We start from the raw sequence: 25,030 nt of genomic DNA, 5'->3' as shown, positions 1-25,030 counted from the left end.
AATTAGCTGAGTGCAGTAGAAATGAACTTATAATGAAGGGTAGGTGGCTATAGGGATGAGATCACAAGTGACTGAGTATTAAATAAAAGTGGGTGGAAAACAAAACTGGGGCACTAGTACAAAATGATATGGTAAGTACAGTGATTGGATTATACAGAGACAATACATGAGTAACAAATCATAACCCAAATAAATGAAGGAAGAGTAAAAGGGTCAAAAGGAAGAGGACAAATGATAAAATCATGATAAAAAGGGAAATAAGCTTAAAGAACAAAAGGCAGTGAATCCATTTTTATACAAAGGATGTAATGGGAACAAGCTGATTTTGCCAGGACAAGAAGTGTGTGAAGAGGTATATAAAAGAGTTTTACCTCTTTCCTTATCTTTGTCCTGCCTACTGCCCTTAATTTCTCTCTGCATTACTATTTTTATCCCCCAAAAAGAAGAGTGTGAAAGCTATGTATATACTGTATGAACATAGATATAAGGCCATGGGTGGTCCCGCAAAGTTTTTTCATTAATTACTTTTTTGTTATAAACACAGCACTTAGAGCAGGGGTGAGCAACTATGGCATCTTTACAATCTGCAGACTTCAGCTCCCAGAATTCCTGAGCCAAAATGGCTGGCTCAGGAATTCTGGAAGCTGAAGTCATCAAGATGCCATAGTGGCTCACCCCTGTCTTAGAGTCTTTCTATAGTGCTCTGTTGCAGCCCCGACATGGCATAAAAATTGTTGGTCCCATTGCTGTCTTTGTCACCCTCTTCTCAGTCACTACTAGTGTCTGATTCACTTCAAGGCAATGCATGGCAAAGCTTCCATATTTGTATATTCTGAGGCTGTCCTTAGACATAGTCAGAATAATAGAAAAACACAATTTTAACGCAGGCAGAATTAAGATGACTTAAACCTTTCTCATACCTTTCTCAGGCTGTCAATAAACTGAAGGCAACATAATGGAAGCTGAGCAGAAAACAGATGTTGCCAAGGTATATTTCTGCCATAATTAGCTACCACTTTAGAAATGTCTTATTCAAGATCTCCACTTGTGATAATTGCCTTTCCTTATTTGGGAATTTATAACAGTTTATAGCATCATCCTACAACTGCTGTGCCAATCAAACATGAAGAAGGTATAATATACCTGAAAGAACATAAATCAGGAATGATGAAATGGTCACAATGTCTTCTACAGTTATCCACCCATTATTGTGCTGATATAATAGTAATGAGAACAGGATCTGGATGGTTGGGGAACACTATAAAGGCATTAATGGGGAAGACCTCTGAAATACATTCTCTTCATAAGATGTCACTGACTGTAGTTAATCATGCCAACCTCTTACAATCCAGATGTAATAGGGCTGCAACTCCCAAAATTCTCATTCAGCATAGCTAAAGAGTACAGATTGACTGATGCTATTTTAAAACAAAAATAAATTGATTAACTGACTGGTGCTATCATTGATTATCCATTTATATCCAGCTTATTCAGCAACCTGCTATTCATGCCAGAAAGTTATCTCACTTAAAATGTCACAAGATGCAGCCATAGAGGTCTTAGCCTCTATGGTAATACAACATGCACATTTGTAATATGCTTCCTGGGACATATTATATTCCCAAATTGTATGGAATTCTGATCTTGTTCTCTGTGTTCCAACCGATTAGTCCCTATATATACATGTCCTTTCAGGAGACTAGGGACACAAGTTACATTCAGCTATTATAAAGGGCGATGCAGCAAAATATTCTGAGACCACTGATGAAGATTCTTTGTTCTTATTCCCAACTGAGGTCATTCTTTAAAAAAAAACCAGCTTGAAACAGCAAGTTTCATTTAATATATGCTAATAGAACTTGGCTATAGCTTCTCTATATTAAAGGAAGTCATTTTTGTCAGACAATTGGACAAGGGTTAAGCAAACTGCTTACCTTGGCAAATCCTAAAAAAGGTTAAGAAATGAACTCACTGCTGCCATCCGCCCACCCATTCCATTTTGCTGATACTTGTTTTACATTAGTCCAAGTCCTCCACATTAAATTTTCTTTAGCAAGTGATCCCATCCAAGGCAATCTCACTTTTCCCAAGCTTTCACAGGACTATTTAGAGTAATTGGACTACTTACTTTCAGCCATCACGTAATTATATGCAGCATTTTACTTATTTATTATTTTTTAAAAAAAATATAAAAGATGGCATCTCCCTCCTACTGAGTGGATATATAAAATAAAATTGTTAGTCAGCAGCTATTTTGGGGTTCCTGAAATAAAAGAGATCCTTTCTGCTATGCAAAAATGGACAGTATTTAGTTAAAAAAAACCTCTGAGAGGCATCATTAAAGTACTAGAAGAAAAGAGCTGCCTCCTTCAGATGTTTTGGTGATGTTCTGGCAATTCACATATTGCTGAAGATCTAATTATTTGAACATCATGGTTCACCTTTGTATATCGAATTGGAGGGAGCATGAACAAGTTCCTCATAATACTATAGGTCATTTAGACAGAACTTGTTTGATTCGTTCATGGAGATATTCAAATAAAACAGAATAACAGAATTGGAAGGGACGTTGGAGGTCTTCTAGTCCAACCACCTGCTCAGGCAGGAAACCCTATACCATTTCAGACAAATCATTGTCCAATCTCTTCTTAAAAACCTCCCATGTTGGAGCATTCACAACTTCTGGAGACAAGTCATTCCACTGATTAATTATTCTCACTGTCAATACATTTCTCCTTAGTTGTAGGTTGGTTCTCTCCTTGAATAGTTTCCATCCATTGCTTCTTGTCCTGCCTTCAGGTGCTTTGGAAAATAGCTTGACCCTCTTCTTTGTGGCAGACCCTTAGATTTTGGAACACTGCTGTCATATCCTTGTTTTCATTAAACATGATTAAACATGACCCTGAGCCTGGTCCTAAATACTGTCCATTTTGTGACCATCTTTTCGCCTTTGCTCACACAATAATAACTCTGGTTCTGGTTCTGAGGACTCAAAATATCTCTTGCTTATGTTTCCCTAATAATGTTGAATGAAAAAAGATTTGAGACATAATAGTTTCATAACAAGATTGCCTCAAAGCATAAGGTAACCTTGGATAGTGCCCAACTATTTTCCCCCTCTGGTTCTTTGTAGCACTTCATGTATTCAAGATGTATGCAATTATAATGCAAGACAGGTGATGCGGAAAAACAAAGAAGGCACAAGTGGACTTTTTATAAAGAAAGATCTATTCTGCATACAGACTTGCTCTGAATGGATGGAATATAATTGGCTGGATTCACATTATTGGTTGCAGATAGAAGGTGCCCATTCTGAATGCTCCTTCAAATAAAATACTTCTTATGAATAGAAAGATGTCCCAAATTTGTCTGATTTGCTTGGTTTGGCTTTTTAAAAATTAAGTTAACCAAGAAAGCATTACTAAATGTAATTATCTACACATACATAGCTTGAAATAACATCTACAAATTTTATTATTCTGTTTTCATGTGGAAATCATGCCTGCTGCAATGTTATATAGACTACTAGACAATTCATGTACCATTGGGTCATTGTTTCAGAGATATTTCCTTATCTATACAGAGAAAAAGAATTACCAAAGGTAAGCAAAAAAAAGCAGAATAACAGAATAACAAAGTTGGAAAGGACCTTGCAGGTCTTCTAGTCCAGCCCCCTGCACAAGCAAGAAACTCCAAACTATTCTGGATAAATGCCTGTCCAATCTCTTCTTAAAAACCTCCGGTGATGGAGTGCCCACAACCTCTGAAGGCAAACTTGTGATTAATTGTTCTCACTGTCAGGAAATTTCTCTTTAGTTCTGGATTGGCTCTCTCCTTGATTGGTTTTCATCCATTGTTTCTTGTCCAGGTGCTTTGGAGAATAGGTTGAGCCCCCCTTCTTTGTGGAAGCCCTCAAATATTGGGATAAGCAGTAGAAGTGAGAGTGAATTCTGACTCCTTGCTTGGCTTCCCTGTTGAACTTCTTCGTGGGAAATCTGGCAAGGAACACTATAAATCCTTTCCTTCCTTCCTTCCTTCCTTCCTTCCTTCCTTCCTTCCTTCCTTCCTTCCTTCCTTCCTTCCTTCCTTCCTTCCTCCCTCCCTCCCTCCCTCCCTCCCTCCCTCCCCTTTCTAGCAGGTAAGTAAATGGCTGGTCCTGGATGGGACAGTGAGGGATTGCGAGACTGGCTGGTAAACTGTCATGGAATATTGAAAATGAAGATCACGTAACCGCAGCAGCAGCTAGTAGCATTGAAAGAGCCACAAATTCCCCAAATGTCATTCCCTTGGGAATCATGGGTCCTGGATTTTGGATACATTCTATAAGCCCATTTGAAATACCTTGATTCAAAAATTGTTGTGTTGTATGCACTATTTTACCCAAATTAAAAGTCACAACAAGAAGGATTTTTTGTAGTATATCTATATAGATACATGTTATCTTTATACTCTGAGAATGGACTCCTTTTACTTAGGCATTATGTTGGCAGCAGGAACAAGGAATTCCATGCAGGTGGACAGGCAGGTTTTTCCATCACTCTTCCCTCCCTTGTGGGTTGAGGGAGCATGCTGTCTATTCTACCTAACTCTTGAAGACTATTTTTTGCAGGCTAGTCATTTTCACAAGCATATCTGCAAGGTCACTAGGCACCATTATTGGAAATCATCTACCCAACTTACCTACTGACACAGTAGAATGCCACCAATTTGAAGATGTCTTCAAACACAAGAAGAGATCCTTCCAGGTGCAATACTGATGAGAAATAAGAAAAGTATTCAGGGATTGCTCTCACTATATCAGAGAGATTGATGCATGATGGACTCGTTCTGAAATGGTCACTTCATAGCAGGAGAAATGGCAAAAAATGGTGATGGGTCTCATTTCATTGGTGCTGTTTAAAAAATAAAATTTACAGTGACAGATAACAATTTGACATTTGCCACAAATAATTTGCTGTGAAGTTGAAATGACAACTTATGAGCTAGAATAAAAATAGTGCACACTGTTCTGCTCCACTTCCTATCAATTTGTTTAAAACCTTCTCAGAGCAAGGATTTTATCCCATTGCTCAAATCTCATTTCACTCAGAAAAGGAGCTACAAATCCTGAACACTGATTATGCCTCAGCAACCTTCAATATGATTAAACAGAACAAAGCATTCTGCAATGACAAGAAAGAGAATAGCTTAGCAAACATAGTCCTGTAATTGGCAGAAAGCAAAACCTTATTTGGTCTGGAAAACAAATACTGTAACTTCTCCTATGCCTAGTTGAAAAGAAGAACTATGAACTTCTCTAGAGTGAAGAGATAAAGTAGTTATGGAATGACTGGGAATGGCAACCTAAAAATTAGAAGACACCTAAATAGGGAGAATACTTAAAGCCAAGTATCCCTTGAATGAACAGTTAGTTTAGCTTAGTTTATTGATTAGCCCACAGGCCATAGCAAAATTCAGAGTTCACAAACACAAATTATTAATAAAATCCTATAAAAACAATTTAAAATGAAATTGGAGTAAAATACATTAATTTAATATATAGATAAGTAAAAAAAGATAAAATTATATTTCAGTATCACCCCTACAATTCACCCCAATCGATCCCACATATGCCGATCTCAGCCAAACCATTTTACTCAAGTACTGCGCTGTGTTACTGTAAATGTTGTTTTCAGATTCTGGATGCACATCAGGTGTGTTGTTTTAATATGGGATTCCCAATGGGTCATTCATTTAATATATGAACCAAGGTACCTGCCTCTCTCCCTCTTATACAAACAACAATCAAATAGTATGTGAGCCAAGTCTTCTACCTCCACCGCCCTGCAAATGCAGATACGTCCTTCATATGGTAGAACACTTACTATATATGGTTGCTATGTGGACAGTCTATATTGGCTTTTTCGGCAACAGTATGGAAAGGATTTGCCATTACCTATTTTTGTTTTTTTTAATTGCCCAGTCCAGTCTAAACCCTGGAATTTTTTGGATGTTTCCTGAGCACTAACTGCTGAGGTTGTGCAGTGACTCCAATTGGAAGGGAGAAATATGATTCAGGTACTTGTGGGCATGTATATAACAATTGTCAGCATTGCCTTACATTAATCTTCTTCTTGGAATCCTGTACAAGACCAGAAAGGATGCCATTGTTTACGGAGTTGCTAACAGGTACTATGGGTATGCCCCCCCATACTCTGAATTACTTTTTCCTTAGCCATTCCAAATGGGGTTGAATCAGCTAAGCTTTTGGCCAAGTACAGTTATAACAGGAATGTCTGGAGGAAGGGAAGGAAGGAAGGAAGGAAGGAAGGATTTCCTTGTTAAACTTGATTTAAAGTTTGAACTCAGCGAGCGTCTGCAGGAGATGAGGGGGAGGGGATCAAAAATTCAAGATGGTGCCACAACTATACAGTCACAGATCTGCCCTATTTTTTTATATGAGATGACAAATCATCTCATCATATTTAACTCACTCTCCCCTATTAGTTGAGTTTTGTTTGTGGATGGCTCTTAAATTCCATCCTGAATAAGTGTTCTTGCAAAATCTATAAGCTTGCTCACAATTATGTGACAATTAAGACCTGGTTTCACTAAAGCTACTGCATGACCTTTGTTTTCACATTTAGTCTGACAAATACATTTTCTAAAACACCCCCACACTCTGGAAGCAAGACAAATAAAGTGCCTTATTCCCAAAAAATACAGAAGAGAAATGAGGAAATGGTGATCTTTTGCTAGAAGCAGGTTTTTTCAAGAAATTCAGCCTAACAGGAAGGAGATTTAGCTTCATAATGGAATTTTTTTAAGCATGATAGCTGTCTCGAGCTGTGCCTCAAATCGCCAGAGTGGAGCTAACATCAACTCTATTATACCTTTAATCAGTAACCAGCTTTGACGAGGACATAGAAATGACCTTGACACAGGAAGCCTGGTCAACTTGTCAATAGCAAATTAATAGTTGGAGACAACTGACCCAGGGCTGTTTCCTCCCCTGCTCTCCACTCTGTGCCCTTTTATAATCTCCATTGTATCTTCACTGTCCTTAACAAAGTGAAAAACACAAATAGATTGCAACCTGAATAGTTAAACTCAAGGGTTGATGGTGACCAGCCCCATCTCTTAAAAGTTTATCCAGCAAAGAAGACACAGGCTATCCCTTGCATGGCTCCCCCTAATCAGTGCTGGCGAAAAACACTTTTTTCGACACCAGCTACTCCTAAAAAGGCATTCCTCCTACTTCTAAGCATTCCAGCCTTTAAAAAATTTGTTTTTCTGTACCACTTAATCTTATTATTTTCATCACCCGTCTTTCTGAAATAATACAATGCATAGTGTTACTAGAGGCACGTCTGCGCACTGGGCTGCTTAGGGCTATTCCTACGATACAGAACAAAAAAAAAAGGTAGTTAACCAACTCAAACAATAAACTTCATGGCGGAGAAGGGATTTAAGTCCAAAGGCTCCAAATCAGTGTTCATTTCCTGAGCTAGAATTTTGGCTCCAACAGCATGATGTGAGTCCAAGTTGTGACAAATATTCTCAGGAATGTTTCTCTGGAACTGTACTTCATTCTTGGTTGCATAATTCTGTAATCTGCTTTTTATATTAGCCCAACTTTAATACTTTTACTTGTAAATGTCAACCAATCTACACTGAATCACAGTTCACCTCAATAATATCCCTTTGCCTTTCACATTTAATCTGCTTATCGTGCTTTCTGAAAACTGCTAAAGCAATAAAGCTATTAAAGCAATGCTTGTCTTTCACAAAATGACTTAAACTGTAAGAAATCTATTAGACTGTCAGAGACATCCTTGCTTCCCTCAGAAAATATAAATAAGAGAACATTTATTTTCTAATTATCTAGAACTCGCTAATAGGTGGGCAACTTACCCAAAATATGGAAAGACACCAGAGGCACGACCCTGAGCTTGCTCCAATGTGCTGCGGTCACGGTTACTAAATATGGAGAACTGACACTGCTATCTTTGGCACATTGCTGAAGCTAAAAATAAAGCCAGTGACCATGACTGGAAAGCAACATCTCCAAGGCTCCACTCTGTTTGTCTATGAGACAATGTCTTGGCATTGTAAAGGATCAAGTTTGAAAGCCTGCAGTTGTTCTTATGCTACTTCTAGAGCTGTTTGATTCTCTGCTGTTGTTGGGAAAATGTTCTGCCTTTTGACCAGACCAACTTTAGAGGGAGTAGTGATTGAACAACCAGAAGGTACGTTTGTTTGTCCCCAAGCTGCTGTCCCCTAAAAAGGCACCCTGGCCCTCATTCTGAGAACAGATTAGGAAGCAATCTCATGTCCTGTAAGCCAGTATTTGTACTACCCATGTTGTAAAAAAAAGTAAATACAAAAACAATATTAGCATATTTTTAAAAACCAGAGAACAGAATTAAAACATTCTTAGGAAGTAGTAGAGCTATAGTAATCGCTAAAAAGTATAAAATCATAGTAAAGAATCATGAAAATAGCTAAATTCTAACACCAAAAGGGTTCCTAAAATTCCTGAGAAATAAAGACAAAGACTTGATTTATTGCCCCAAAGTTCCTAATGTTAGCATCAAATGAGCCTTTTGAGGGAGGTTGCATTGCCTCCAACAAGGCCCTTTCTCTGACACTAACATTTCCTCATTAGGTAGGGACATCTGGAGAAGAAGCTCAGATGAAATTCTTATACACCTACAAGTTAAATATAGCAGCAGTCACACCAGTTGTGAGACTTTTTGAGAAAAACCTTGCAGTAGACCTCATTACTGTGCCAGAGTCCTTTATGCTATAAATGGTTAAGCTTTTCAACATCAGTGCCTTAGGAATGAGGTCCAGTGCTGCTTAGGAATTTATGGTTTCCGTGTCCCAGATTATATCAATCCCTACTCATATATTGGTGATTAGCAGTTTAACTCAGAACAAATGGCATGTGCATCTGAAAATGGGGGACATTACCTTTAACTTTTGGGCATGGTCAGATTGATCGTTTTCTGGTCAAGCTGCACATTACTGTTGCCTAGAACTGTTTTCCTACCACTGTAGAAATGGTAGGCAGAAATGTATCTCAATAGCTTCCTGTAAGCATTTTGGAATTTTACTAAACCTCTGGAAGGTATCACCACCCTGCACCTCATTGCCTGTTGGAATAAATATGAGACACCAGAGGGCTCAACTGTCTTTTCATTGTTCTTTAACATCTAAATCAGGGATCTTCAACCTTGGTAACTTTAAGATTTGTGGACTTCAACTCCCAGATTTCCTCAGCCAGCTTTGCTGGCTCAGGAATTCTGGGAGTTGAAGTCCACAAATCTTAAAGTTACCAAGGTTGAGGACCCCTGACCTAAATGAAGATCCTGGGAGGTGACATCTGGTTTGTGTGTGTGTGTGTGTATGTGAGAGAGTGAGTGAGAGACAGACAGAGAGAGACAGTGAGAGAGACACAGAGAGAGAGACACACACAGAGAGAGACACACAGAGATCTTTAAGCTGCCTCAGGCATGTCACGTGTCACAATGTTGCAATTCTAGACTGAAAGGCTCCGGCAATTGCGAAAAGCTTTAGCTTTAAATTAAGCCTGTTTACCTTCAAAGAAAACTTTCTAAAAGCCACAGACTCAATTAAAGGGGGTAAAACTAATTACATTTGTTTAAAGGGATTAAACGTTTCCTGTTGTCTTTTTTCCCTTCCCCTACCCAAACCACGTTCTTTTATAGTCTCTCCATTCTCCCCCCCCCTTTTTCTTCAGTTCACCTCCAGCTCCGAGCTGCTTCTGGAAGCGCCAATCAGTTGGAGCTAATCAGCTGGAGCCCTGCTGGCTCCTGGGGCTTCTGCCAAGTCCAGACAGTCCTGCAGCTGCCTCTCCCTCAGGCTTGGCTCATTCCCCTCCTCTGCTACACTTGGCTAGCAGTCGTGTACCACCTGCCATGTGGCAAAGTATCACAAGTGGTACGCGTACCACCAGTTGAAAAGCCCTGGTCTAGATCAGCCTTCCAACCATTATCAGTATCCTCATCCTGCTAATTCTCCTGCTCCAATCTGTCCTCTTTCTAAGAAACTGTCATTCATTCTAACCTGTGTCTGATAAGGGGTGTTCTTCACTCCACTCTCAGGCCTTCAGAGAACATTCTGAAGTCACTTTGATACTATTATATCTTGGAAGATAATTAGGATGCTTCCATCAGTCATTACTTTTCCTCTTTATGTAATATGCAGAATTGCAATTGACAATCTACACTCCAGGAACCTACAACTTACAAGAAGTACACTGCAGGAATAACCAAGGGATCATTGGCATTAGGATCAGGAATAAACTGGGGAGAAAAGTAAAGGTCCCAAAGAGGCACCTGGGATCTGTTAAAGCAGTGGTTCTCAACCTGTGGGTCGGGACCCCATTTGGGGTCGATCAACCATTTCACAGGGGTCGCCAAGCAAGGCTGTCCGCCATTTTTTTTGTCCGCCATTTTTTTCCCCTTTTCTGGCGGGTGCCTTACCTCCCTTGGGCTGGGCCAGCTGGTGGTCAGCCTGCTCCGTCTCTGCCGCTTGCCAGCTACGCCTCGGCCGGCGCAGGGGGCGGAACCACGCATGCGTGGTGCTCCCGAGCAGGGAAAGTCCTCAACTTACGACCGGTTGGGTAGTCCTCGACTTACGACCGGTTTAGTCCTTGACTTATGACCGGTTGGGGTCGCGGCATTAAAAAGGTTGAGAACCACTGTGTTAAAGTGACTAACACTCTCATAAGATAAAGTTCTCAAAAAGTAGCATGTGCCCAATATTTCTTGGGAGACAGCCTGGAACACAGCCAACAGTTAGCTTGCTTCACTCCACCTCTTCTCATTCAATTTGGCCACATCAGAAATAGTGATGAGATCTGGTTGGAACCAATTAATATTTGATTTCTTTGGACCCAGAGCTGCATTTGGCTACATCTAGTTTCCAGCTGCAGCCAAAAGGAGGTGTTCGGTCATCTTGGCTGAGATCACTACCATTTGGTTCCAGCCTCCTAGAATGATCTCATCATACGCAGGCTGCAGAATGACTGATCCTAACAGAAAGATTCAACAATAGGATACAAATGTAACCTCAAGGGTCAATGCTGATATGGTTCCATGATGCAATTAATCTAGACACTTTTCATGAATTATGTTAAAATATGCTCGACTGTATTTGGAGGATTAATGATATTTTGCAAGGGATACTGAATTGCAATGCATTTCCAGATAATTACAGAAACAAGCTGAAGCAAAACGGTCTGTTCAATTGAAAGAGTAAAGCTGTCTTTTCTAAGCCTCTGTCTTGTTTTTTTCCCCTTCCATTTGCTCATTAGTTTCCATATGAATAGTGCAGAAATGCAGCAGTGATATCATACCTCTGGGATTGTTCAAGCTAATTTAACTCTGTCTTAATCACGACATGTTGCATGCCATAAAACCCATGAACATTCCCTAAGTATTTCCTTAGTTCTAGGCACAGATGCATGTCAGTGTAAGCTATTCTGAGAAATGTTTGCACTTTTTTTACTTCCTTCCAAAAGCAGCAGCTCAGCAAATATCAGGGTGTGCAATGCTGCTTATCAGAAAATGAGATCAAGTGTGCCGAGGAATCAAAGACTTAGTTTTTTTTCAGGAAGGAGGACACTGTGAAGTTCAAATTGCGGAATGCTATGGAAGCATGTTCACACACACACACACACACACACACACACACTCACTCACTTTTAATGTTTGGCTTCTTTGACACAACTCATTGCACTTGAGAATGTGGCTTCTGAGAATAGCTAGGACAAAAGAATTAATCTGCAAGAGGCCACTGTGGGCCAAGCCACAGAGAGCAGCATGCTAAATGTTTTAATGCTCTGGAATAGCCATTAGCATTTGCATTCACTTAATCACCTTATTACCAGGAATTGGGAACAGCAATGAAATGAAAAGTAACCTGGAAAATTGCCAGAGAGATGTGGTGATTAAGGAGGGACACACAACCCATTTCAAAACTCAAGCTTCCTTTTACAGTAGAGGGAAATACTCGGTCGTTCATTTTGACCACATCGTAGCACATATTGTGTCATAAGGACTAAGTCCCAGTCGGAAAAAGTACGTAAAAAGACAAGACGTGTAGTCGGAATAAGTCTTTCTGTTCCGAAAACACCTTAAGGGATGGTTAGTGGTCAAACCTATTGTAACGTTTTCCTTGTCCATAAGTTACGTAGATTTTCTAAGATTCGTAATAGGAAAATTGGAAACCTCATAATATTAACGGCTGCTCCAAGCTAAAGTGGCCATATGTCCAAATTTGCTGCATTTTATTTTAAGGGCTGTCCAATCTTAGTTGGTTAAAGATTAAAAAAATGAGAGCTCCCTAAAGTTCAATACTGTATAAAATGGGCAGCTAGGAAAGAAAAGAGAGCAACATTCTTGAAAACTGCCCCTCAGTGTTAATGCCTAGACAAGAATTGAGTAGCCACAATCTTGTGCACTATGACAAAGAGGACACAGACCATTTGACCACAATCTCTCTAATATGAAAAATGTATTGCTTTTCCATTTCAATCATAATAGCTCTGCTGTTCCATTTTTTGTTCATCAGTGTTTTTTTCCTGATGGATAAACTTCCACCCATTGGAAACAGTGAGCTGCACAGAGATTTTCTGATACACTAAGACAAGAAGCCTATCACCATCTGGCAACAGATTTATTACTACATTACCACCAGATGCCAATATTCTAGTCCAGCACTTGGTTTTTAGTATCGGTCAGCCAAATATTATTAAATGGTCCATAAACAGAGCGTTTCTTTAGTGTAGGTCTCCAGCATTTGAGATTAAGCAATATAATACTCCTGAACCTATAATATCCATTTATCTATCATGGCTAATAACCTCTGATAGTGCTATCTTCTCTGAATTTGTCTAATATAATTTTAAAATCATCTTGCTAAAAAAACAACAACACCAAGGAAGAATCTCTTCCTCTCTCAAAGGACAGCACTCCTGAGAAGATCCAACTCAGTCCTACAGTCCTAACAGAATAACCGAGTTGGAAGGGACCTTGGTGGTCTTCTAGTCCAGGGCTTTTCAACCAGTGGTACGGGTACCACCTGTGGTACATTGGCACCTGGCAGGTGGTACGCGACCATCCTAGAAAAGTGGTAGCGGGGGAGGGGTTACTCGACTTGGCCACCGTCGTGACGTTTTCGGACTCGCTCTCTACTGACCTCGACGTCCCGACAGTCCCGAGTCACTATCACGGTCCTAGTCACGGCGAAAGGTCGACTAGCCACAAAGAAGTCCCGACAGTCCCGAGTCGTCTTCGCGGTCCTAGTCGTGGTCCGAGGTCGACCTCGGGCCACGACTAGGACCACGTTCTGCTGAGCCCTGAAGAAGCACCAATCAGCTGGAGAGCAGCAATGATCCTGGTGCTTCTGCTGAGCCGAGAAGACGCGTCGATCAGCTGGAATGTTGCAGCATCTCCAGAGTCTTGTGATTTACATTCAGATGCTTGGCAACTGATTCATATTTATGATGGTCACAGTGTCCCAGGGTCATGTGAAGTGACCAAAACCTGCTGCAATTACCCAGCAGATGGGGGGAATAAAAACCAAACACCCCCACCCCCACCCCCACCCCTGCTGCCAATCCTCAACAGAAATGCTCACAACAATGAAAACCTCGGACGGGAGGAAGAGTGCCACCGGATGGGCAGGCAGGTGTCTTGCTCGGCTGTGGCTTGGGGGGCACTTTTTTCAGTGCCATTGTAACTTCGAGCAGTCATTAAGTGAACTGTTGTAAGTCAAGGACTACCTGTACTTTATCACTCTTTTCCTTTTTTTTTTTTTGGTCATCAAGTTTTTGACACCTTGCTAGGCGACTGGTGGTACTCAGATATTGCCATATCCTAAAAGTGGTACAATGGGTGAAAAGGTCGAAAAGCCCTGTTCTAGTCCAACCCCCTACTCCAGCAGGAGACCTATACCAGGGGTAGGCAACCTTGGCTCTTTTATGACTCGTGGATTTCAACTTCCAGAATTCCTGAGCCAGCCACGAGTCATAAAAGAGTCAAGGTTGCCTACCCCTGCCCTATACCATTCCAGACAAGTGGCCATCCAGTCTTTTCTTAAAAGCTTCCAGTGATGGAGCACCCACAACAACTTCTGAAGGCAACAAGTTCCACTGGTTAATTGTTCTCACTGTTAGGAAATTTTTCATTAGTTCTAGGTTGCTTCTCTCCCTGATTAATTTCCAACCATTACTTCTTGTCTTGCCTTTTGGTGCTTTCGAAAATAGGATAATCCCCTCTTTTTTGTAGCAGCTCCCCAAATACGGAACACTGCTATCATGTTACCCCTAGTCCTTCTTTTCGCTAGACTAAATAAACCCAATTCCTGCAACCGTTCAAGCCCCAGAATCTAAAGTTCATAGCAAATGTATATGCAGACAAATATACTGTAAATATGTGTACTGAAACAGATCATAATGTGGGTATAGTGTGCATAAATATGTGGAATGTGTTTCAAGAAGGAAGATAAACTTACATGATTTTTCTTCTTTTATCTTGTATTCTAGAATGTCACATCCCTCTTTCTGGGCTGGAAAATGAACTAACAGGAATAGATTTTTCAAGGTCTCATCTTTCCGAACCAGAAATATCTAAACAGAGGAAAAGAGGCAAATGAGATTATATGAGAATATAAAAATATTTTTCCCTCATTTAAAAATATCAGGTTTGAAGTATAAAATGAACACACAATTTTATTACATTCTTACCAAAATTACAGTTTCACATATTCTTGTTATGATCAGTTTAATACTGGAAGAAATGTTTGGATTGTTTTAAAATCAAGTTTGGTGTGTAGTTATAACATTTAAAGCAGTAACCTGTACCCCCATGAATTTGCTTTCTTTCTTATTGAAGAAATTTGAAGAAGAAAAGCTGATGTGCTTCTACTGGAAAATTATATAATTATTAAGAGTTCACATCATTTTGAATCAGATAAACTGAATGCATAAATGTGCAGGTATGCATTTATGCATTGTAAGGATATGGAAGTGAATTTCTGTATTCTTGGTATTATACCCTGAGTATGTCAATCACTGCTCAGAGTCATTACAGATTTGGGTGTCTTGTAAAAGAAACATTCCTAGTTGATGGGATATGGGCAGCAGTGTCTTGGCCTACAGCTAAAGTTCTTCGTTTGCATATCATAACATAAGCATGCTTGGGATAGAATTCAGTTTTGGTTGCGCTTGTGGACTTTGTGCTTTGGCTGAATGTGTCCAAGCTCATCAGTTCTGTCATTACAAGCAGCACAGAATACTGCATGTGGAACCATTATAATGAGTAAGTTGGTCTATTTCTTCTCCAACTTATAAAAAATGTTTATGTGAAAGCTTCAGTCGAAGAAATCCATAATGTCAGGCAGAGGTCAACATACATGGGCCAGTCTGGTGACGATATCCAAGACCGCAACTTGTTATTTGAGAACAGTAAATGGTAAATAATATGACTTAATAAATGAAGTGAAAGAAAGGTACTGTATGGGCTAAAGCCAAGAAGGCAGGAATCAATGATTCTCAGGCCAGACAAAGCCATTATGTAAATATGAAGCAGATGTTTCTGACTCTGAAGGATAGGGGGGGGGGGAAATGACCAAAAGTCAATTGACTCAAAAAGTCTAGGAGTTAAACTCTTGAAATAAAATTTGCATGAGAACAAATGAATTACATTGAGAAAGAAACAAGACAAGGATTTTTTTTCTTACATGTACTTTTCTTTGTAAATGAGATCATGTTGTTTGCAAGAATTCAAATTATTTACTGCTGGTGATTAGGTAGATTGTATAATTTGATGAAACAAGAAATATGGATCTGAAAATTAATAAAGATCAAGGTTTGACAGGTTAAATGGAGAGAAACTTACCCAGAAGTAATGAGTAACAAGAACAAGTAGATGAATTTGTAACTTGAAAACTGTATGATGAGAAATTAGATGCAGAAATTTTAAGATGTGCAAATACTTTTGGAAAGGCAAAGCATAGCATATATTTTTGTCATGAGGAATGAAATGTTAAAAAAAATAGATATATATTGTATATATATATATATATATATATATATATATATATATATATATATATATATATATATATATATATATATATATATATATATATATATATATATATATATATATATATATATATATATATATATATATATATATATATATATATATATATATATATAGCAGAATTTGTCCACTTCAAAGTCTGGGTATATCAAAAGAAATAGTTGAATGAAAGGAGGAACATAAATATAATTTGAATCAGGGTGTGGTGATATAATAAGAGATTGGGTAAATAGATTCTAAATGGATGGATTCTGAATGAACATGAATTGAACACAAATGTGAGAGACAAATGGAAAAGGATGTTCAGGTGGCTTTCACACATTGAGTGAATAAGGACTGAATTGCAAAAACAAGGAAGAAGGAGGGAATCGGCTGAGAAGAACAGGAAAGTCAAGGGAATGATGGTTGAATAAATTTAATGAAATCCTGAAAAAAATGAGAACATTGAAGTACAAAAGGCAACGTATCGAATGAAGGAGAAACAATGTGCTTTTCCTTTCTTCATTTTGCATAACTTTGCTTCCCCTAAAAAGAGACAGTATAATGAACATGCATTTGACTGATGGCTTGGTTGTCGAATTTATAGCCACATATTCCTGGTGCATTTATGTGTATAAGTTTGAATAATTTAAGCACTAGGGGACATTGGTCATTGTGCAGCTAGCTTTATCACACGGATTCAGCCACCACACTGATTCAGTAAGATCAGTATGGATTCCCAGCTTTTGTGCCATCTGTTAAGTTTAACTGGAAATTCTTATAGCCTTACAACCCATTCTGGATTCTAACATGGAAGGTGAATCCAGCTGAGAGGAAAATGTGGGAAAATGTTTGTAGGAGGAAATGTTAGTTGCAGGAAAAGTAGGAAGAACATATGTCAAGGACCTACAGAAATGCCTGATCCTAATGGTTTCGGCATGCCAAATGAATCAGAAACCATCCTTCTATGGTAGCATGGATTTCCTCTAGGTCCTCTCTCTTAATGAATGTCAGAACTGTTACATAGATGAATGATCTCACTTTGTTGTCACAATCCAGTTTGGGAGAGCTTCTTAATGGATTGTGGAATGGAAAAGAGGATCTACTCCTTTTTTCATTTTCTGAATCATAGCTCAAAGAGTCTATTGTTTCTCAGTCATTGACTAACTTGCTTTGACCTGGAAATAATATTGTCCAAAATGTGATCACAAATAGGAAACAGGAAAAGTTTGTAAGTATTGAAAACTGCTTTGTTATAAATAACTTTTCCCACATATTAAATTTCCAAGTTTATTTATTTATTGTAAATTTTGCTCAGGACTCTTGGGAAATTGAGTTACGAATTAACATTAATAAATACATTTTTACAATTTAATATGCCTTTTTATTCTTGGAAATTTAGTTGCCCTAACAAGGGATTAAATGCTTCTTTTACTGCCCCCATTTTGCCTACTAATGATCCCCTAATCACTAATTTTTTTTTATAAGGTTTGCTTAAGTAATAGGTAATACCTACTTTGTCCCTTTCTGTAGCATTTAATTAGAGCCTGAGCTCTAATTATGACAAATTATATTAGCTTGCCCTTAAAATAGAAAACAAAGTCCTTATTTATTTGTTTCCCACATTTATTATTTTTATAAATGACTCAAGGTGGCAAACATACCTAATACTCCTTCCTCTTCTTATTTTTCCCACAACAACAATAACTCTCTGATTGTGGATTGGACTGAGAAAGAATAACTGGCCCATAGTCACCCAGATGGTTTTCATGCGTAAGTTGGATGAGAAGACTTATAGCTGACATTTTGACTTGGGCTAAATAGAATGTCAAGAGCTTTAAAAATGGACTAATTATAGACTAATTATAGACTGCTGCTCTTATTACAAAAAGTGGGAAGGTAAAGCTAGCAATGCTAATGATGCAGTAATATGCAATAGCATGTAATATGTAATAGCAAAAATGTATTGATAAAAGGAAATGAAAGAAACTTATTTAATAGGTGGGAAGGCAGAATTAGTGCATACTGAGATATTTTCATGGAAGTAAACCTTCACACATTTCTGAATCTATTGAAATCAAATCCACAAGTTTCCTCAAAACAATTTCACCACTCTAGTCACTCATTATAACGATAACAAAAACTTCCATATAATTATAACTATGGGTTTATCCACAGCTAAAGTAAGGTTTTCTTTGTCGTGTTAAGAAATGGAAGTATCAGTGCTTTCCTAATTTTATTGTTCTTAAAACATTCTTCATTATTGTTATCATGCTGTTGTCAAGAGATGTTGTCTTCAGTCCTGCACCAAATTTAATTTTTGAAGTATAGCATAGTACTATCAGATAAAGCAAGGGACAAAACCTAAGCGTCTGTTGATACACATGTTTGTTCCAATGCCAAGTCCATGAAATAACTTTGGAAAGCTTTCTATCTTGTTTTCTCAAAAAACACCCCGTAAAACCGCAGCCACATCATATTTTCAGGCAGAAGCACCTGTAGGATTTATCATCAAAATGACCAGGACAGTTGCACCATTGCAACACAAACCCCCTTTTACATGGAAGTGACATTATGGTGTGCTTACAAAAGAAAAGCTGAGATCAGTTTACATCAGTTGCCCTCCAATTCCTATCACTCCACTCCTCTGTGAGTATCACTGCCTTCAAAATGATTCTGAAGAAGGCACAGCAGTCGATTCTTAAGGCATTCCACTTAAGACCTAGGTGCTATGAGAAATACAGAAGGCTCCACCACATGGAAACTATATCTTACATAGCAAAGAAAGCCATGCCATGGATTTGCATCTTTTTCCCTCATCAATCCCTAGCCCAGGGGTAGGCAACCTTGGCTCTTTTATGACTCATGGACTTCAACTCCCAGAATTCCTGAGCCAGCCATGCTGGCTCAGGAATTCTGGGAGTTGAAGTCCATGAGTCATAAAAGAGCCAAGGTTGCCTACCCCTGCCCTAGCCTATAGTTTAATTTTTGTTTTACCCTACTGCAGAATATATCAATGGTTTCAATCAGGTGTCCACCAAGATCCCAACATTTCTTTCAGGGGCACTGAAAGCCCATTCAAAATACATTATTTAATATATTGAATCTTCACCATTGTGTAACCCATTTATCTACTGTTCCTTCTAGAATTTTGTAAAAAAAAAAAAGACGTGCTTTGAATTTTATTACTCGCATCTGAAAATTAGACTACCTTCCTATTCCCTGTGATCCGGTTCATTTGAGACTAGCATAAATAAGTCGGTTGAGATACAAAGCTGCCTTCATTGTGATTATCCATTCTGCTTTTAGCCCTTTCATATTCTCTACCGAGGCCTGTCTATTGTAAAGAGCTGTCTCTAAAGTGGGGAGAAGGTTTTTTGGAAGTCAGAATGACACAAGAAAGGAAGCAGAAGTGCGCTAGAGGGAATGACTGCTAAGGACAGAGCCACTGGGACTGAGCAGCAAAACAAATGCAAATGGAGCTGGGTTTAGAAGAAAGTAGAGATGAGATATATAAGGGAATAAGGAGATGAAAGGCTCTCTGTGGAAAGGATTGGTGTAAAAATAAATATATCCACCAGTTTTCCCCAATCTGTTGGCTTCCAGATAGCGAAGTTGGGAATTCTGGGACAACTGAACTGAGAAGGTTGATAAGGACCAAATAAGAGTATATGTATTAGCAATCTGCTGTGGTATGTATTTGTTTCTTTTATTCAAAGATAGCAGCTGGTACTACAAAGGAATAATAAAAGATGAGAGATTTGGTAAATGGGAATTGAAGTGTAATTTTGTATTGCAGATTTGAGTTATTTACAAGCAGCACTTGTCGAATATCAACGAGCTACAGCCTTTGTGTTTTTTTTCAATCATGTAATAGTTATAAAGTATTTTATGGTCAACACAATTGCTACAAAAGTTAGTGTGGAAATAAATCCAAGGTGTATTTTCTTTTCATCCCTGCAAACTGAAGCAGAGCAAAAGATGGAACAAAATCTCCCAACAGATCTCAGTAAAATGTCACTAGATTTCCATACATGCATATGTATCACACAACACTTTTTTTTGGATAAGCTACATTATATAAAGCAAAGGAAAAATGAGAAATGGTAAACAAGAGAAATTAAAGTTAGGAGATAAGAGAAAGACTCAGTCCTTAGTCATTCTCATGCTCATTCATGACCAAAGCACCACAAGATACTTGTCTTGTACAGGTTACTCCATTTTTGTATTCAATCCTCATTCATTCATTAAATTGCAACCCTATATTATCAATAATTAAAAATTCCCTCTCCCTGGACCAAATGCGATCGTTATAATAAGGAAAATTCAATCCTTGTGTGTCAAATAAAATAAATTCTTCAGCTAAGCATGTACTTAGAAGCAGATGCCAGTTTCTAAAATGTTTTGCACACTGTCCTGGGGAAAAAAAGTTTGTTTGGAAAAGCTGCATATGAATTTTTAAATAAATCAAATGAATAAATCATATGCTGTATCTAGTTCTGAATAGCCCACCTGGAGAGGCTAGTAAACAACAATAACCTGTCATTCCTGATGCCTGCCACTCTCAGGCTATCCTGCATTCCCCAACTTGATGCTTCTAAGACAGGGGTGTCAAACTCAATTTCACTGAGGGCCGAATCAGCATTGCGGTTGCCCTTGGGGGGCTGGGTGGGTGTGGCCAGAGTGGGTGCAGCCTACTGGGTGGGCATGGATGGGGTGGGCGAGGCCTACTGGGTGGGCGTGGCCAGTTCTACATCATTCGCGTCAAGGGTGACTGTGGGGGCCTGGGCAGGAGTGAGACAGATCTGAGGGTCTCTGGCAGAAGGGGGTGGGACCGGGGCAAGTGCCAAGGCATGGTCCACCGGGGCAAGTGCCAAGATGGCCACCACAAAATTGTACATTGGCTCCCGGCTGGCCTGGGCCAGGGCCAAGGCAGCGGGGGCCGTTCCCTCACTGTTTCCAGGATGGCTTCATGGGCCACATGAAACCACTTCGTGGGCTGCATCTGGCCCCCGGGCCTTGTGTTCGACATGTCTGTTCTAAGATGAGACAGTCCATGTTGGTTGGCAATTCTGATGAGGGGCAAGCTGATTAAGGCCAGTCTGTACTATTTATGCCTGCCCTTTGTAAGTGCTATCTTACAATCAGTCCTATGAACACTTGAGGAAGTGACAAATCTATAATGGGGAAACAAAGCCATCGGTCAAATGCAGATTAGCCGAAAGATCTGATTCAGGATTAGATCGAGGTTTGAGAAAGAATATCTGATCCCTGAAGAACTGAGTTATATTTGAAGAAGCATAACTGTACCCCCGATGGTTCCTTGCAGAGTATGTCAGAAGCCTTTTCCAGATTGATGCCAAACTGAAGCCAAACTGGGCAGCTTTTGATGAGCTTCTCAAGGATACTGTTCCTCTGCAGGTGAAAACAATTCCTCAGAGCAACAGGCTGAGTTGGTGGACCTTTATCTTCCTCCTCCTCTCCAGTCTCTGTAGCAGGCCTGGAGAAATAAAACAAATCCCAATCAGATTGTTAATAGCAATTTGTCTTTAATAAAAATGTTATATATATTTCTCTGTGTGAGTGCATTATGCAGCGGATGAGAACTTGCAGTGATTCAGCTAGGATTAGCTTCAAACACTCTGAATTTATGGTCCTTAAGTACATAACTGAATCAGTGCAGAAGTTAATGGCTATAGGATTAGTATAATTTAAATCTACATTACTCTCTAAAGAAAGGCGCACATTCAAATGCAAGCATGTGTGACTATGGAGGAGGAAATTTTAAAGGAGTGAAAATAGTAGAGTCAAATTGACAAATTATTCTGGAAAGCTTGGTGAGATGTTTCTAGGACTTTGCAAAACGTATCTTCTACTTCTATGTCAGTAGTCCCCAACCTTTCTGGCTTTGCGGACGGCAATGGCGGCAGGGGGAGAGGGGATGGTTCCATGCAAGCAGTGGGCAAGCACACTCATGTGCGCAGCTCCATTTGTGTAAGCAGCGGGCCACCCGCCGCTCCCACAAGTGGAGTTTTGCGTGCTTGCCCGCTGCTTGTGCGGCCCAGTTCTGAACAGGCCGCAGCCTGGGAGTTGGAGACGCCTGTTCTATGTTACCTCAAGATCAATTAAAACTGCTAAGAACAAAAGGTCTAAAAATAACCTACTACTTCTAAATCAGAAGTATAGAGCACGTTCCCACCAGAACACTCCAAATCTTGTTGTTTTTACAAGTTTGTCAAATATCTGTTTTGTTTACTCAAACACCTATCAGTTTGTCGCAATAGATTCTCTGCTTGCAAGCAAAGCAGTTTGCTGCTTCCACTTTCAAATTGCATTTTGAGATGATTATCAGAGAGGGCAGGTTACAGCAGGCCAGAACTTAAGCAAAGGAAAGTGTTAGTGGGTCCCTACAGTGACTCTGCAAGAGGATCATTAGCAAGTTAAAAATACTTAGATTGTTTTCTATCTAAAGTTAGATTTGTTCACAGATGCAAAGAGCAGCTGCAAAGAGCAGCATTTCCAGAGGGTGATATTTTAAACTTCCCCCTGCTGCCTGTGATATTATTGCAAGAAAAAACACATGATGGTACCAGTAAACCATAATGCCCAAACATATTGGAGGAACTAAGAGATTTGGAGCTGAAAGATAATGAGGGAGGGTCTCAAAGGATGGTCAGCATTCTGCTTTATAAAGGACAGTCCAATATTTCAAGAACCAAAACAGATGATGGAACTTAACATTGGCTGATCTCAACGCAGCTACATACATTTGGACTTGGTTAATACCAAGCACAGGAAGCCATTCTATTTGTGGCCATGGAACTTACATTGATATGGCCTTCAGAAATTAAGCTTGACTCAAATAAGCTATTTTTACAAATTGTAAGGAGACCATCTATTCTTTGATGGCATCAGAGTTGCCCAAAGTCACTTTATCGAGGAACTGGAGCAGCATGTAAATTTAATAAATAAATCAAATAAATAAATCTTCATCTAAAGGACTATTCAGTCTATGATTGGCTCAGATAAGTTTTCTGAGCATCTTCACTGGCCTGACAGAAACTTACTGATTCTCACCCAGTCCTTGTGTCTCCTTCCCCCATCTATTTCCACCATGAAGGAAGGCCATAATTTTCCTAAAAATCCACATTACCATGTTTTTATTTTTCTTTCGGTGATGCCTCTGCAGCCAGTAGGAATAGTCAGTTCTGAATAGGAGAGGTTTCCTATCACATCTGATTCCTTTTTTTCTCAGTCAAAACATCCCATTTCAGTATGCAGTGGAATATCTTCCACTTCCTCTCTTCAACACATAATTCCTTTCTCATGAAACTTTTAATATAAAAGTGTTGTTTACAGCATCCTTAAGCCAGCACCTCTCCAATTTCACAACTTGATACCATGATGACTGACAGCCACTAAGAAAGGCTCTTGAATGCTCCCAGTGTTAAGTGGGGAGAGTCTTTGATTGCATGGTTGAGGTTGCCATCTTGACTTTTTGACTCCCCATCCTCCATATGTGTACTTGCAGCAATAGGAAACTCAGATTCTGTTATTATGAGGCCTTGATATGATGGTTGTACTTGTTGTAAATGGATTTTCATTGAGCTAAGTTAAACAAAGCATATGTCTTCTCCTTCTTAGCAAGAAGGCCCCCTGCTTAGCATCCATTTGTTCTGGCTTAGCATCTAAGCCAGAACAAATAATATTAATATACACTAGCAATTTGCTCTTGAGCTGCAACAGTTTGTGTTTGTGACATAAAGCAAAAACTGGAGCCAAACTTGTAATAAAATTTGGAAGTGACTTTCCAAATTTAAATGCAGTAATTAGGTTTAGGGTATATTAAGCAGTAATTAAACATGCATGCTGTATTTAATTCAGAATATATGCAGAAGAATAATTTAGGTAATGATATGGTCTTATTTCAAGGTAAGAGGATTGCAGACTGGATCAGGCATTTATTTAATCAGGCTTTGGGAACTGCTTGGGTTCAAAATGTTGGTGTATTTGTTTGCTTAATCATTTCACTTCCCATTTGCTGCTGTGGGCAGTATCAGGCATGTGATGGGCCTCTTCCCACTTGAAGTGAATGAATCATTGAGCGGGAGCGTTGAGGTGTTAAAAAGTCAAGATGCTAATTTGATGGTAGATTTTACATAGATAATAGGAAATACATTCAAATATATATACATATAGTAAAGTAAATGTGAAAAAGAAAAAGACAGAAAAGATAGAAAAAGAAAATTAAAAAACAGAATCTATCTGTCTGTCTGTCTATCTATCATCTTCCTATCTTCCTCTTGACAGTTATATATATAATTCTAATCAAACTTCTCTTTCCAAGATTTTATCATAATTCACTTCTTTCTACAACCTTTTCCTTACTTACCTTTTATACGCATTGTGTGTACAACACATGTGAAAAAGGAGCAGAGCTTCAATCATGCAACCCTGGCCACCATCTTGACTAAAACACCATACAGCCTCTTTCAGGAATGATGGACATTTAAAAAGTATCGCATTTCCTACCCCCCCCCCCCCAAAAAAATCTGGCTGCCATCTGCCTCTGATGCATAGTCTCCAGAAAAGACAAATTGGTGTAAGGTGTTCCTGACAGCTCCTACCATTCATATTCAGGAACATCCAAATCACATTTTGTCCTTTGAATCTTGATCTATGTACTGTACAACCCTAATATATAGCATACAGTCTTTTTCCTGTTCCCCCAAATGATGAAGTTAATAATATTTTTTATAAAACTGAAACAGAGTATTATGAAATTTGGAAAAATTTGTACGATTGGTTGGAGATAAGGAGGATTGCTGAGACTATTATTGATTGACTAGTTGATATCATAAGGACTTCTTATTAGTACCTACTTTCGGGCCCAACTGAAAGATATGTAAATATAATGTTGACGATTGAAA

The 25,030-nt window shown here is 39.0% G+C and overlaps 1 protein-coding gene across 1 annotated transcript in view; it reads right to left on the bottom strand.

Annotated features, from left to right (window-relative positions):
* Nucleotides 1–23,256, bottom strand: part of LOC107297267 (ras and Rab interactor 3-like) — a 35,699-nt gene extending 12,443 nt beyond the window's left edge. Inside the window, exons 1-4 of the mRNA XM_015826633.1 lie at nt 23,168–23,256; nt 21,411–21,600; nt 14,527–14,641; nt 4,681–4,753 (exon numbers count right to left, since the gene is read on the bottom strand). Coding sequence (XP_015682119.1) covers nt 4,681–4,753; nt 14,527–14,641; nt 21,411–21,600; nt 23,168–23,256 — 467 coding nt within the window. The remainder of the gene's footprint in view (nt 1–4,680; nt 4,754–14,526; nt 14,642–21,410; nt 21,601–23,167) is intronic.
* Nucleotides 23,257–25,030: the final 1,774 nt, after the last annotated feature.

The sequence above is a fragment of the Protobothrops mucrosquamatus genome, unplaced genomic scaffold (assembly GCF_001527695.2).
Source record: "Protobothrops mucrosquamatus isolate PMUCROS unplaced genomic scaffold, P.Mucros_1.0 scaffold_211, whole genome shotgun sequence".
NCBI lineage: Eukaryota > Metazoa > Chordata > Lepidosauria > Squamata > Viperidae > Protobothrops > Protobothrops mucrosquamatus.
Note: the sequence above shows the minus strand (reverse complement) of the source record. Positions and strands in the feature narration are given on the sequence as shown.